This window comes from Anser brachyrhynchus (genome assembly GCF_964034855.1).
Source record: "Anser brachyrhynchus genome assembly, chromosome: 12".
NCBI classification, from domain to species: Eukaryota; Metazoa; Chordata; class Aves; order Anseriformes; family Anatidae; genus Anser; species Anser brachyrhynchus.
In genome coordinates this window covers 14,204,468-14,218,439 of record NC_137707.1, presented here as the reverse complement: position 1 = coordinate 14,218,439, position 13,972 = coordinate 14,204,468, and the positions used below count along the sequence as shown (strand labels likewise).

General features: G+C 48.4%; 1 protein-coding gene across 1 annotated transcript in view; it reads left to right on the top strand.

The window, feature by feature from the left end:
- Positions 1-6,244: 6,244 nt before the first annotated feature.
- The window catches only part of NECAB2 (N-terminal EF-hand calcium binding protein 2), a 59,210-nt gene continuing 51,482 nt past the window's right edge, over positions 6,245-13,972 (top strand). The window contains exon 1 of the mRNA XM_080551925.1: positions 6,245-6,532. Within this exon, the coding sequence (XP_080408051.1) occupies positions 6,338-6,532 (195 nt within the window). The 5' untranslated portion in view covers positions 6,245-6,337. The remainder of the gene's footprint in view (positions 6,533-13,972) is intronic.

The following is a 13,972-nucleotide window of genomic DNA, read 5'->3' as shown; positions in this document are numbered from 1 at the left end:
CCACGGGGTCCATCCATCAGGAGAAAACTGCTCCAGCCTGGGTCCCCCACAGGCAGCAGCTCCCCTCAGACCCCCTGCTCCCACGCGGGCTCCTCTCCACGGGCTGCAGCTCCGGCCCGGGGCCTGCTCCAGCGGGGGTCCTCCACAGGCTGCAGCCTCCGTCAGTGCAGGTCCGCCTGCTCCACCGTGGTCTCCTCCATGGGCTGCAGTGTGAAACCCAGCTCCACCGTGGTACTCCATGGGCTGCAGGGGGACAGCCTGCTTCACCACAGTCCTCACCACGGGCTGCAGGGGACTTCTGCTCTGGCGCCTGGAGCACCTCTCCCCCTCCTTCTTCACTGACCTTGGCGCCTGCAAGGCTGTTTCTCACTCCTCTTGCTCTCCCAGCTGCTGTGTAGCAGTGTTTTTTTTTGTTTGTTTGTTTGTTTTCCCTCTGCTCTCACAGAGGCACAAAACAACATCGCTTACTGGCTCAGCTCTGTTCAGCAGCGGGGCCCTTACCTAACATGGGGCAGCTTCTAGATTCTTCTCACAGAAGCCACCCCTATGGCCCTGTGCTACCAAAACCTAGCCATGTAAACCCACTACAACTTCCATAATGGTTATTCAGCACAGGGCATAGGTGAAGAGCCTTGAGCTAATTCAGGCAATGTGTTTATTGATTCCCTGCCCAGGGCAGTGGAGGAGTCCCCATCCCTGGAGGTATTTAAGAGACATGTGGATGTTGCACTGAGGGACATGGTTTGGTGCTGGGTCTCGATAGGCCAGGTTGGCCTGATGATCTAGGTCTTTTGCAACCTCTCTTATGCTGTAATTCCGTGTTTCTATCGCTGCCTGTTTACACAGGCTGGGACTGTGCACCCCAGGCCTGCCAGCTTACCTCAGTGGCACAACTGGAAACTGAAAAACTTCCTGAAGTGAGCTCATACTTTTATTTCAGCAAAGATTAAACGAAATCCTTCTTTATTTATTGAAGGAACAGCCCCAATTACAGCCTCCTGGCCGTATCTAATCTGCCTGTCGGTGGCGAAGGGCACTACCCATGCTTCTAGAAAGGTTGCTGCTGGTCCTGAGCCAGACTCTGACTGAAACGTGTTGTATGGGGAGCTGGGTTCAGGACATTGCTGTGTGAGCCTCCACAGGAGACCAAGCACAGGTAGCCAGTCTTTCAGAAGGAGGATGGACACATGATGACTTTATGCTGTCGTAACCCTAAAAGTCATCCAGAGAACCTCCTCTTGGCAGGTGGACCCAGAAAAGCACCGGGCTATTCTGTTAGCCAAGGTTTTTGAATTTTGTTTTAAAAATGGATGATTCAGTACTTTCTGCAGCGTGCTAGAGCACTGGTGTCTCCAGCAGGGGTTGTAGGAGACAGTTTTGCTATCAGGGTTGTTGTGATTGCCAGCGTGGAGGTTGCCAGCACCAAAGAACATGAATAAGAGCCATAAACGAGAGCTGGAAAAGGGAATAAGGGAATAGTTTAGTAGGACAGCACCACCCCTATGGTTATCCAAAAAAAAAAAAAAAAAGGCTCAAAAGAAATGACCAACTTGCTGGTACAAAAGGCAGTCACCTCCCATGAAAGCATCAAGTCTGTCTCATTTTGTTCTTACAAGTTTGAGACAAATAGCTAGAAATGCTTCACAGGCATGAAGGACACATGGTGGGATGGGGAGCGTTGCACTGAGAATCTGTGTGCTGGAGGTCAAATGGGTTTTAAGGTTATGATGAGCTTCTGGAGTCGCTTGCTATAAACCTAGAGACAAAGGTGAAATATTACATCTTCTGTGCATTGGGGAATTCCCTCTAAAATTCCCCAGAGATGAAGGAAATCCCTTTATCCCTTTGGAGTTATAAAAATATTTATTTATTTATTTATTTATTTTTGTGGTTTGTTTTGTGTCTTTTTTCCGTGATCTTCCAGAAGCTTTGCAGAGCTGATGGCTGCACACATTGATTCAGCAGCAGGAGCAGCCAGACGGGCTTTGCCAAGATGCACCCAGTGTTTGCAGGGAGGTGATGCAGAGATGTTCACCGCCAGGATTTTTGGGCATCATGTTATGTAATTACCTGGGCACGGGCTGTGCAGACATGTCTTCAAGGAGATTACCAGATGTCTTGCAAAAACCAAAGCACCGATCTAGACTTGCACAGGGTGGGAAAGCTGTCAGGGCAGGTTTTTGCCAGGAAATAGTTTGGGGCTTCTGAAGGTGTGACTCAAACCCTAATTAAAAGCATAAAAACCTGTGTGCATGAGACAGGGTGGAGCTGGCAGTGGGGTCAGAGCTGGGATCCCATGTTTTGGCCAACAGAGGGTGGCAGCAGTGGGAAGGGAGTGTGGGCAGGTGACAGCAGAAAATGTCATTTTTCAGGGGCCTGAAGTTATTTATAAACTTGTACCAATTTTGTCAATACCTAAGTTTTTAATAAGTTTCCAAAAAGAGAAGGGAAGATGACACTAAAAATATTGTTTTATTTAATTAAAAACTCATTTGGTATTTGAAACATGAGCATATTTTTCCTTCTTTTTTTAAAACAAAAAAGTATTTTACTTTTCCTTTTGAAAAGTTGGACCTGCCCTCAGATAAAAACAACACGAGCTCTGAAAGCATAAACAATCTGCAAAGAGAAGTGAAGCTTTTGGCTGCGGGTTGCAAGAAGTGTGTGGGGCCAGCCCAGAAGAACTGGAAGCACTGGGTCACCCCAACCTGCACCTACCCGCATTTTTATCTTGGTTTTAAGCCCATCCAATTTTTTGTTGTTGATGTTGCTGATTTCTGCCCTCCTCATCCCTCCCCCAGCCAAAATGTGGGTTCTTTGCCCAAATCCCATGCAGCCAAAGCAGGCTCCTGAAACACAGAGAGCCACAGAGGAAAGTTTCATTGCTGCCCAGCTCGGTGGGTTCCTGTTTGTGTCCGTCCTGAGCAGCCCAGCACCGCAGGGATGGACACATGGCCTCTGCAGGAGCACAGCTCCCTCTCATGACTGCAAAGCACACCAGCGCTGCTATGAATATTATACTAAATCTTCAGGGAGCTGGGCTGACTGCTACGCCCATATGTCAGCCAGCAATGCTCTGACTCTGTATCGCTGCAAGATGGTTTTGAGATCTTTCATTGTCCACCTGCCCCAGTTGTGGGTGTCTCAGATTAACCTCAGAAATATCTTATTTCTCAGGAATAGCCCCACCTGCATTGCCCAAGCAGCTTAATATGCGAATTTGGGTACAAATAATTTGGATGGAAGTGCAATGAGATGAGTTTCTTCTGCTCTTTGGCCACCTCCACCATCAGAAGTCATTTTCAGCTGCTGCTGGATTTGTGCTGAGCTTTGGGATGATCCCAAAACAGCTCCGGGAAGAGGAAGGTGCGCACTGCAAGCAAGTGAGGACACGGATCTCCCATGGCCAGCAGTCCTGATGCATCGCCCCACGTGCGATTTAGGCTGGGGAAAGATCCTAAAACTGCCCCCTTGGAGATTTTTTGTTGCTGCATGGACATAAAAAATCCAAGAAAAAGTGCCTCACCCCAACCCAGTGTGTCTGTGCAGCATCAGCGCTCAGCACTAGATGTCCTTGTGGTGCCATGCAAGGATGTGACAGAGGGGATCCTTATCGACGGATTGGGGGTCACTTGGTGGAGATTCTGCTAAATATTTCAAGAGCAGCCCTTTGGGGTGGGAAATTCATAGCTGCCACACAGGCCTGTTGATGTCTTGTGGTGAAACCCATTAAATTACATGGATTACATTAAAATGGTGTAAATTAACAGGTTTATGTTGCACTTGGGACAGGCTAGAAAACACATAAGGTCAGTTATAAAGAGGTAATGATTTATTTGGATGTAATAACTCCAACTGGTTGTTTAATTGGTGTTCATGACCACACACAGGCTTATGTAAAGCTATCAATTTTAAAGTCCACAATCCTTGTTTCTCTGCTTTTTCTGCTGTTATATACAATCCCATATCAGGTGTAACAGGCAAGAGAAGCAGGGGGTAACTTTGAAAGATCATCAAGAATGGATTCGCTTTTTCAAAGGGTTTTTGATAGTTCTGGCATAAATTACATGTTGATGGGAAAATATTTTGCTCTGCTTTATGTGAATGTTATTATAAGTAATAAACTTGTAGGAATAATGCTGAAATATTTATTGCCTACAACGAAACAATTAGAAGCTCTAGCAAGTCAGTGGCCTGCAACTTTAAGCAAGGGCAATTAGTTTTGCTGTTAAATGCTAATTTTCTCAATTACCAGAGTAACAAAGCTGTGTAATGCTCCCTTAATACTCAAAGCAGTGGGAAAAAAAAAGAAAACAAAAAAAAGACTAATTTATTTCACAGCCCCCAGTAGGAGAGTTTTCCCTACTGCTCAGCTGCAGGCTTTTTGCTTTCCTGCTAGAAATCCTCTTTGTTTGCCTGCATCCCTTCACCTTGAAATAACGAAAAAAAAAAAAAAAGCAATGTATTTTGAAATATAGTGTACAAATATATTTGAAATTTAAATGAAATTATTGGTTTTTACTTTATTTTTTTTTCTTATGGTGGTAATTATTTGTACTGCTCTGGAGAAACACCCCAGAGCTCTGAAGGAGTCTGGGATATGAGAAGTAGGATCTCCTGGTGCTGCAGGAATTTCATTCAACCATGAGGTTAGTCCAGCTAATCTACGTATTTTATATAATTTAAAAAGCTTCCCAGAGGTCTGTGGGTTGCCTTTAGGAAAAACACCAGCACAATCTGAGCTCCTGCGCTGTGTTTGGACTTCACCTGCAGCAACCTGGTGCCTTGGGTGGGATGAGCAAATTCTCAAAAACCTTCTTTGGGGTTATCCCACCTCTTGGGGTAAATCCAGCTGCTTCCCATCTCAGCTACTGCACTGGTCCTGTTGCAGGAGGTGATATCTGAGTGAGAACAGTGTTTTGGAAGAGTTTATTGGGTTGTTTAGTTTCTTTGGTCATGAGCATAACCCTATCATAAAGGTTCACTTTTCCATTGCACTGTAGTCTTATCGATGCTCTGCACTCACCATAAATCAGTTCAGGGGCTAAAAGAGCACCTTGGGCTCCAGCTTCGTGCTTGGACGCTTGCAGGGTGGGCAGTGCTGCTCTGCTGAGCTCCCCCCCAAGCAGCAGGGTCACTCCTTCCCCCTCCCTCCATTGAGCAGCCAGATCGAACCCGCTCCAGCAGTCATTAGGGCCAGTTAGTAAGTCACAGCTGACATTCTGCACCGAGCGAGGCTGTGGGACCTGCCAGCTGGAAGGTTTTAATTAACTAAAACTCCCTGTGGTGTGGAGAGGGGCAGGGGGAAAGGCAGAATTCAAACGGGGGATGAAACCTGCCTGCACACAGGGGTCTGGCATGGCCTCTGGTCTGCCTTGGACCTTCTTTTAGAGGAGTCCCTGCCTGTGCCAGGTGGCCTCCAGTCTGGAGCTTTGCCAGCACCTTCTGCCAGGGTTTATTGGTGCTTTCTGCCCTCGCTTCTCTCCACCCGTTCCTCTGCCCCCTGCCAGCCCCTCCAGCCCTAGCACTTGGGTGCCGGGGCTTGTGGCTGACTTCCCCCTGCTCTGAGTGGCTGAAAATTCTCCTGTCTAGATCTACTTAAGAAGAAAACTGAGAATTTAGATGAGGTAGAGCTGGGTTTGATGTTAACGAGAAATGATTTGGGCGAAAGCAGAGAAACAGCCCTGGACTTCCAAGCTGAGTTATGAATCTTCATGGCAAAGAGCAGTCTGCTGCTGGGTCCCAGCTCAAACTGGGGGGAACCTGGGTTTGGAGGGGGAGATGAAGTGATCGAGTGGCATTTGGGCGAGGTGGTTTATTGGCTGAAAGAGGGGATCTTGACTTGTGCAGGTGAACGCATGTGTATCACTATCTCACTGAATATCCTCCTAGTATGCAGTTGTGGGGTTAACATCTTTGTCTAGCTGAGTGCCTTGGGTAGCTCTGTAGCCATAAATGCTGCAGTAGCCAAGCTGATTCATCCTATAGGGGCTTTGGGGGGTATGGGGTCGGGGTCACATTTTATTTACCAGCAAGACTTTTTTGGTCTGCTGTCCTTACAAAGAGCTGCTAAAATTTAGGCAGGCTACAGCCATGCTGTAAGAACACTCCTTTTAGCCTAATAATAATAATAAACCACCTAAAAGGATGCTTTGCTTTGGGGAAGGGGTGAGGGCTGTAGGGGGATGGGGTGACCTCCCCCACCCCCAAATTCCCCCCCTTTCGGGCAGGGCAGGGAGAAGAGCGGGGAGCCCGCCCCCGCCCGCGGTGCGGAGGAGGAGGAAGAGGAGGAGGAGGAGGAGGGAGTCCCGGCTCCGGCATGAGGCCGGGCTGAGCGATGTGCGAGCAGGCAGCGCGGTCGTGCCGGGCCGGCGTGCACAGGCTGCTGCGCAAACCTCCGCCGGCGCTGCGAGGGCTGGACGGGCTCCTGCGCTGGGTGGTGGCCAGGATGAGCGACAAGGGCGTCGCCGACAGGGAGCTGCTCACCCCCGGAGCCGCTTCGCAGAGGAAGGGCACCTCCGTCATCCTCGATGTGAGTGCTCCTGCAGCCCCTCGGCTCGGGGGAGGGGGTATTTGCCCAGCCACCTGCATCCCACATCGCCGCCGCTGTCCCTTACCCAAAGTCACGCTGCATCCCGCCCCGGCTCCCCAGTCCCCTTTGCATGGATCCTGCAACCCCAAGCTCAGCTTGGGCATGGGAGTGCACAGCGATTCCTGCATCCCCCCCGGCCGGATTCTGCACCCCAAAGACTGATTTAGCACCAGGGTCGTTCCCCGGCTCCCACATTCCCGGCTGGTTGGAGATGCAGAGTGCAGCCCGCATCCCCTTGCCCTATACACCTCGGGATGATTAGGGATAGGGAGAGCCTCGGTCCTGCATCTCCTGGACCGGCTGGTCGAAGGGTCCTACACCCCATTGCCTGGGTCCTGAACCCCCGATCTGGCTGGCTGTGGGGTCCTGCGTCCATTTCCGTGGATCCTGCACTCTGTAGACAGCTTGGGATCAGGATTATTCCCTGGGTCCTACACCCCATGGGCTGGCTGAGGTTGGGGGTGAAGCCCGATTCCTGTAACTCTTTGCTGTGCATCTCTCACATTAACACGGTATGGGGGCGCACCCTGGGTCTTGCACCCTCATTCCCCGGTCCTACAGCTGCCGGGCCACCTGGGGATGCACCCTGGGTCCTTAATCCTGGTGTCAGCTCAACCTGAAGGGGATGCAGGACTCCAGGTCCTACAAATAGCCCTGGTCTTGCAGCAGGGACCCCCCAGGCTCCCTGGGCAGGGGCTGCCCCCCAGCTTCTGCACCCCAGTGCCCAGTGGGGCTGCAGCATGGTCCTGGCTGCTTGTGATGGACTCAGACCCAGGGCTCCCCTACCCAGGTCTGGGGGGTACACGGGGGGGGTGCCTGGTGCCTCTGCTCTGATATTTATGGGCTTTCTGATTTGGGGGCTAACGAGGTGATTTGCAAGCAAATGAATTAGGAGACTGGGGTGGAATCAACCGGAGCGCAATGGAGTAATTACACAGCCTTTCTGACTGCAGCATCTAGTAATTAAACACAGGCACCCTTGGCTTTACTGTCCCTAGCTTTAAAAATAAAATGTAGTGAATGCAAAAATGAGCCGCCGAGGCATGGGCTGTAGTAAAGGACAACTCGTGCTCTCCCTCAGCCTTAGGCAGGTGTAGCTCTGCCAGGTGAGCCCTTGGTGCTTTCTCAGCAATTTGCTGAGTCCTTTTCTGCATCCCCGGCATGGGCTGGCGAGTCTGAACCTCGTTACATGTGTGACAGGCGTTTCGGTTCCCTGAATGAACCAATTTGAGTGTTTCTTTAGCTGCTAAAAGCAGCTCGGAGAGCAGAGCCTGATGGATGGCCGTGCCGGTGAAACGGGGCCGGGTGGCTGCGGGCTGGAGGGAAATGCTGCTGCAAGGAGAAGCCAAAAGGAGATATGTAACTAATACCCTTGGGTCTTCTATGGGAGCTTTTTTTTTTTCCCTCCTGTCCTGAGATTGCTGAAATCTTACACCAGTCTGGGCTTCAGAGCATGAATGCAATGGGGAAGCAACATTAGCTTTATACCTAGAGACTCCTGAGTTAGAACCGTATTTCCAGCAAAATGGTACTTTAGCTGTTCAACTTTACTTTCTTTAAATAGATTTTTTTTTTGTTTGCTTTGCTTGTTTTACACTTTGAGGTTTGACCTGGAAGAATGAGCCATAAACTTTTGGGATGGTTTAACCGTTGGCAATATTAGTTCAACAAGATCCTGAGCCTTTTTCCTGTTCACAGCGGGACTCAGAGCCCCTTTACACCTGCTGAAAGTAGAAATGGCTGCTGGAAGTGTAAGGTTTGAGGTTTCTTTCTTTTTCCTTCTCCTCCCTTAGATCCTGTTTCTCCCTTTTCTTCTGTTACAATAGAAACTGCAATTTAAGCTGTGGCTTTATTGTAACAGGCTCTTCAAACACACCGTGAGAGCTTGTTTTAATACATAGAGTTAACAACCTGGGGAACGTGCATTTAGGTTAATTTTCACACATTAGCAGGAAAGTAACAAAGATCATGCTCGAACCATCAGGGATGAGAGCAGATTTTTCCAGTTAACCCATTCCTGCTCCTGTGCTGTGTGGATGTGCTCGGGAGGCAGCGGGTCCCAGCTCCAGGGCTGTGCCACTCCTTGAGGGCTGGAGTAAAGACCTGGGAGATTTTGTGTTTAATCAGCATCCACATCAGCTGGGGGTGCTCTGCAGGTGGTTTATCAGGGCTGGGGAAGGTGGTTTAAGCTTGGTTTTGGTTATGAAGTGGGTAAGATGGCTCTGATGCTAGTGGTACGTTTGTCATTTCTTCCTCATCTGTTCCAGCTTTCTTTTGGCCCGAGCATCCCCAAAGAATTTGTTCTGATTCCTCTGGACCATGGGGGAGACTGATGCTCAGTGAGAAGTTTCCTGCTCCCTCTGCACCAAAGAAGCAGAACTGGGATGTTGTGGGTTGAAAGCAAGGGCTGAGGAAGAAGGAGATAGAAGGAGAGGGTCTGATGTCTTCTGCTGTCAGCTTGGAGGATGAATCCTAGCTTAGGGTTACTTCAACATTTTTCTTTTGTTTGTGTCTTTTCAGGTGATTTTTTTTTTTTTAAAGTTTAATAGTTCAGCTCGAACTCATAGATTTACAAGTGTAAAAAATAGCTAAAACTGCAGACTAACAAAAGCCTGGTAACAAACTAATGGAGAAGATAATTTAAGTCCTCAGCACTTCCTAAAGCAGGTAGCAAGGAAAACCAGGAGTGGCAGATGCTCTTCAAGGGGGGTGGTGGGTGAAGCTGGGGTTGTGTTTAGTGGGGAGCTCGTACAGTGTCCCTGGGTCCGTCCCCATCCCAATCTCATCCACGGGCGATTGCCCCTGGGTGTTTGCATCCCATGTCGGGATCGCATGTGGCTGCCCCATCCACAAGAACCAAATGATCTGGATTTGCAGCTTGCAGTTTGCTGCGGATTACTGGGGTCTATTCCCAGCTTCTGAGACAAGACCACAGTAATGCTGTGGTCTGCACCGGCTTTCTGGGCTGCTTGAAGACGTCCTCCATGGGCTCTGAGCTTCTGTCCTGCTTCATGAGGACAAAACCCCTTTTGAAAGGAAGCTGACGTTGCCATGGTGTTACTCGTGCCACCGTGACCACACATGGGTTTTTCTAGTCCAGAACAAATCTGCAAATATCCTAAGACTGATAAAATGGGAAACATGGGTTGGAGGTTGGAAAAACCTATATCAGATCTTATTTGCTGTATGTGAATGAGTATACATGTAATATAGAGCTGAGCTCCCAAGGTGTGGGAAACGTCTAGACAGGTACTCTGTCTGGGAGTACTTCAGTTCTTATTTACAGACTGCTCTTACTCATCTCTTCCTGCCTTTCTGTGGAAACCAGCGCTGGTAACAGTGTGACCTACAGCGGGTGTCAGGGCTGGGCAGCAGCACCGAGCTGCCCCTTCTGATTTCTGCTGGAAAGAGCTCACGTACCCCCTGGCTTTGCCAAAAGTGACTGAATGTCTTGTGGCCAGCACTTCTAGGTTTTAATTTAAAAGCCCCTGAGGAAAGCAATGCCATTGCTTTCAGGTCAGGTGAAGCTATTTCTAAGAGAGGTTCACTGAGGACTAATTCTGACCCTCATCTGTCCCCTTCTTTCTCCAGCAAGGTCATAAAGACCACTTCAAACTTCACTCTCCTCTTGTGCCCTCACTTACATAGCCAGAGCTGATTTGCACTTCGGCCCCATTCGAGGTATTTGGATACTACATACCAAGAAATTAGCTTGTGCCAGGTGTGTGTTTCCAGATGTAGACCCCCAAATTGGCACTGTTTTCCAACTGTTTTGTCAATGGTGCCATTTGCAGTGCAACCTCAACCAGTAAAGCCACCATAGCCATGTGAATCCTTTCTTAAACCCCTCCTGTTTTGGCTTTTTAAGGTTGACTCACTCTCCTGTCCTCATTTACCTTCTCACTTCCACAAGTGAAGCAGGCAGGCTGTACAAGCTCTTTGTTTCCTCTTCTCCTCTCCACCCTCCCTACGTGAGGTCCTTGCTCTGAAATCCTCCCCTGCAGCAGGGCTGGCCGGGCTTTGCACCTGGGGATAGCTCATTGCAAGGGCTGTAATCGTGCACAGAAGCTCACCTTTGCCATCCGAGCATGAGATGGAACCACACCTGGGGCTGGGTTTTTGCAGAAGTAGCATCCAGTGCTGGATATCTGATGACATCAGCTGCAGCTCCTGCCCCTCTCCTGCACCCTTGATTTATGCAGCTAGGTGGTAAACGCAAAGGAGGAGGTAAGAGGGAGAAGTGAAAATGGTGTTAGCTGCTCTTCTTATGGATGTAAAAAAGCCTGTGAGCAACACAGAGGCTGTTGGAGAGGAATTTCCTTCCACGAGGATATAAAACCTTGCCTCAGCTCCGAATGAGGCGTCAAGACCTGTAGGGAAGGGAACAGAAAGGAAGAACAGGGGTGTGGGAACATGGCAAAAAAATTAATCAGGCTTTTACGTTTCTCTTGGTATCTGGATGCTCTCTCACCCGTAGGCTTTCCTCACCTGGGAGGTTTGGATCCTGTTTGTCCTCGGTTCTGCATTGAGATTATCAGGGAAAACATAATTCTAGCTCAGCTGCAGTCTTTATTTTAAATCAACAGCATATTAACCTGCTGAAGGAATAATAAACTCTACAAACCCTGTAATAATTCCTGGGCTTGTTAGGGGAGTGCCTGTGTGTGAACTTAATAAAATTGCCAAGAAAACCTCCCTCAAGTAGCCTCCAGTGTAGCTTTTTCTAATCCAAGAGCTCGGAGAAGGCAGAGCTGAATGTTTAAATTTGAAACCATCAATTTTACTGCAAGTTTATTATTACCACCAGCAGTTTGAATTGCTTACTTCTGCCAGATATCTGCGGTAGCCATTTGAGAACACAGCAGAAATAAAGACAGCCATAGGAAGTTTTGAAAGATGCTGCTGCCTCAGAGTAACATAGGGTTTCTATCCATCTAAACAGCTCATAAATGGACCAAGCGTGCTGCAGACAAAACTGCGTTCATTGCAGGAGTAAATCCTATAACACAGGTTAATCCGGCCCACGTTGTGGGATTCCTCGCCATGCCATTTAGCTTGTGCTCCAGAAGCCTTGCTTAATAGGTCTAAAGCAGGGCTGATGGGGAGATGCCCGGTGTAGTAGATTTGGGACTGGATCATTTCTCGTTGACCACCTGCAAGCAGTGCATTACCCCGGCAATGGGAGAACCAGGGGCGATGGAGCAGAAAGAGCATCCCGGGCCAGGATCGGCGGTGCTGCCGCTCCTCCACTGAGTCTGAGCAACTTCATTGCTGGGCAAAAAGCAGCACCGATGGGGTCATCGGGTGCTGCTGCTTGCTTTAGTTTTGCCACTTAGTGTAAATCCCGCGTCTTCCCAGAAGCAGCATTTTTGGCATCACCAGCAAGCTATCGCAGAGCGCGTTATGTCTCTATCGGCCTCCCAATTCTCATTCATACCTTGATTCTGCCTGCCTGTGTTGACAGATGGCTTTGTCTTAAATTGCTTTCTCTCCTCGTGTCCTGTTTTAATTTTTGTGTGTGTAAAGTTTTCATGGTCCAATTAAGCTGGAAGAATAAATCTTGTTCATTAACAGTAAAAGCTGAACAGCTTGGTCCTGTAGATAAAGCTTGGTAGCTGATGTGGTCCTCCCTTAACAGGTTTGGCCATGAAATCTTGGTGCTTTTGCCTTAGATGTAGTTCAGCACATCAACTGGCAGCCAGGCTGATTCCCTATTAGTAGACAATTTATATATATCTATATCTATCTATATTTTTTTCCCCTCTTTCTCCAAAAGTTCATTGCAAGGTTGGTGGCTCCACAGGACACAGCACCATGGGTTGAGCTGTTCTCCCACCTTAAGCTGTGTTTTACTTTTGTTCTTGCTTCCCTTTTCTCCCTCTGACTGTTGTGCTTAGCGGGGTGGTGATCTCCCACAGCACCTTAAAATAGACATTGCTGCTTCTGTGTTAGAATTTATGTAATGCCTTTGTCTCCAAGCAGTGGGAACAGTAACAAAAGGATGCAGCGATGAAATAGAAAACCCTGAAATAATCAGCATCCAGAAAGCAAAGTACCTTGTCTGGAGGTGTTCACTGGGAGTGAGGAAATAGGGTGTCCACGCCTGGAAAAGAGGAATGTTTCATAGCCCAGGCAGGGCATAGTGCTCATGGCCGAGTGATGCGTGCCAAAACCCTGGGAATGCTTGAGGTCCTGCTTGTCCAGCCCTAAAGAAGGATTCTTTATTCTTCCATCCCATAGACAAGCCATGACTGGTCCTTCAAATCCCATATCTAATCTCAATGAGGCCCATAAGCATGGGGACAGGTAGGATTTTCCCTCTGGACTTCTAGCTGTTCTCAGAAATGGGCAGCCCAAGAGCTGTGGTGGCAAGCCCTAATCCTTGTAGGGCTCTTAGGGTTCTCCTGAAGGCTGGCACCCAGCTGCTTCCACCACGTGCCTCAAGCAGAAGGCATTTGCTCCTGCCCAAGTGTGCCAGAAAGTACAGCTTTGACTTTGCCCTGTCCAGCCTAGGACTTCTGGCAAAAGAATGATTAATGTTGCTTAATTAAACCATACTCATTTAACTAGCACATTCTGCAATGCAATTTGTCTCTTGGGTTTCTTGTGCACAGCAGTTTCTTCTCTGGCTTTTTTTTTTGGAGTGATTCTATGACCCAGAAAAGAAGAGATTGCATTTTACGGCTGCCTCTGATCTGTCCTGCTGGTGCTTTTATTCCCTCTGCAGGGAATTTTCTTTGTGCAGCCAAAAATCTCTGCTCTGGCTCAAATTAACAGGGTCAGGTCTGAAGAGGTGATGATAAAGTTTTCCCTTTTCCATCCAGTGTATGAGCATCTTAATTTTTCGGTAATTTACGGCCAAGCTTGCACCAGCAGCCATTTTTAGCAGCAGCCTGTAAGAACTCAGCCCTTGCACAAGCTTTTGCTGTTAATCGCATTGTGTCAGGGGACTTGTCCTAAGATTAGACTAGTCAGAAACGCAGCAGTTGTTTTGCTGTCTTCTTCCCTGGCAAATTCCACTGTACTACACCTTCTTGCAGGTTTTCCTTCTGAAAAGTCTATCTGGTTCCTCTCTCTGGGCTGTTCCTCCACACAGTAGTTTTAAGCCTAGGTATAACCTCCTTCTCATGCAGGAAACTTGCTTAAAAAAAAAAAAAAGCCAGGTAAATAATTTGAGAAATGCAGAACTGTGACACTTGGTTTAAGAGGTATTATTGATGCTAGAGAAATTGGCTGCACTGCTGGTGTCACTGCGCGTGTGTGTGTGTGTGTGTGTTGGACCCGTGCTTTTGGCTTTCTTCTGCAAAGGGAATGGGAAATAAATGAACTGCTGGAGCACTCACTGATCATTTCCAAAGCTGACCGTGCCGATACTGTCCC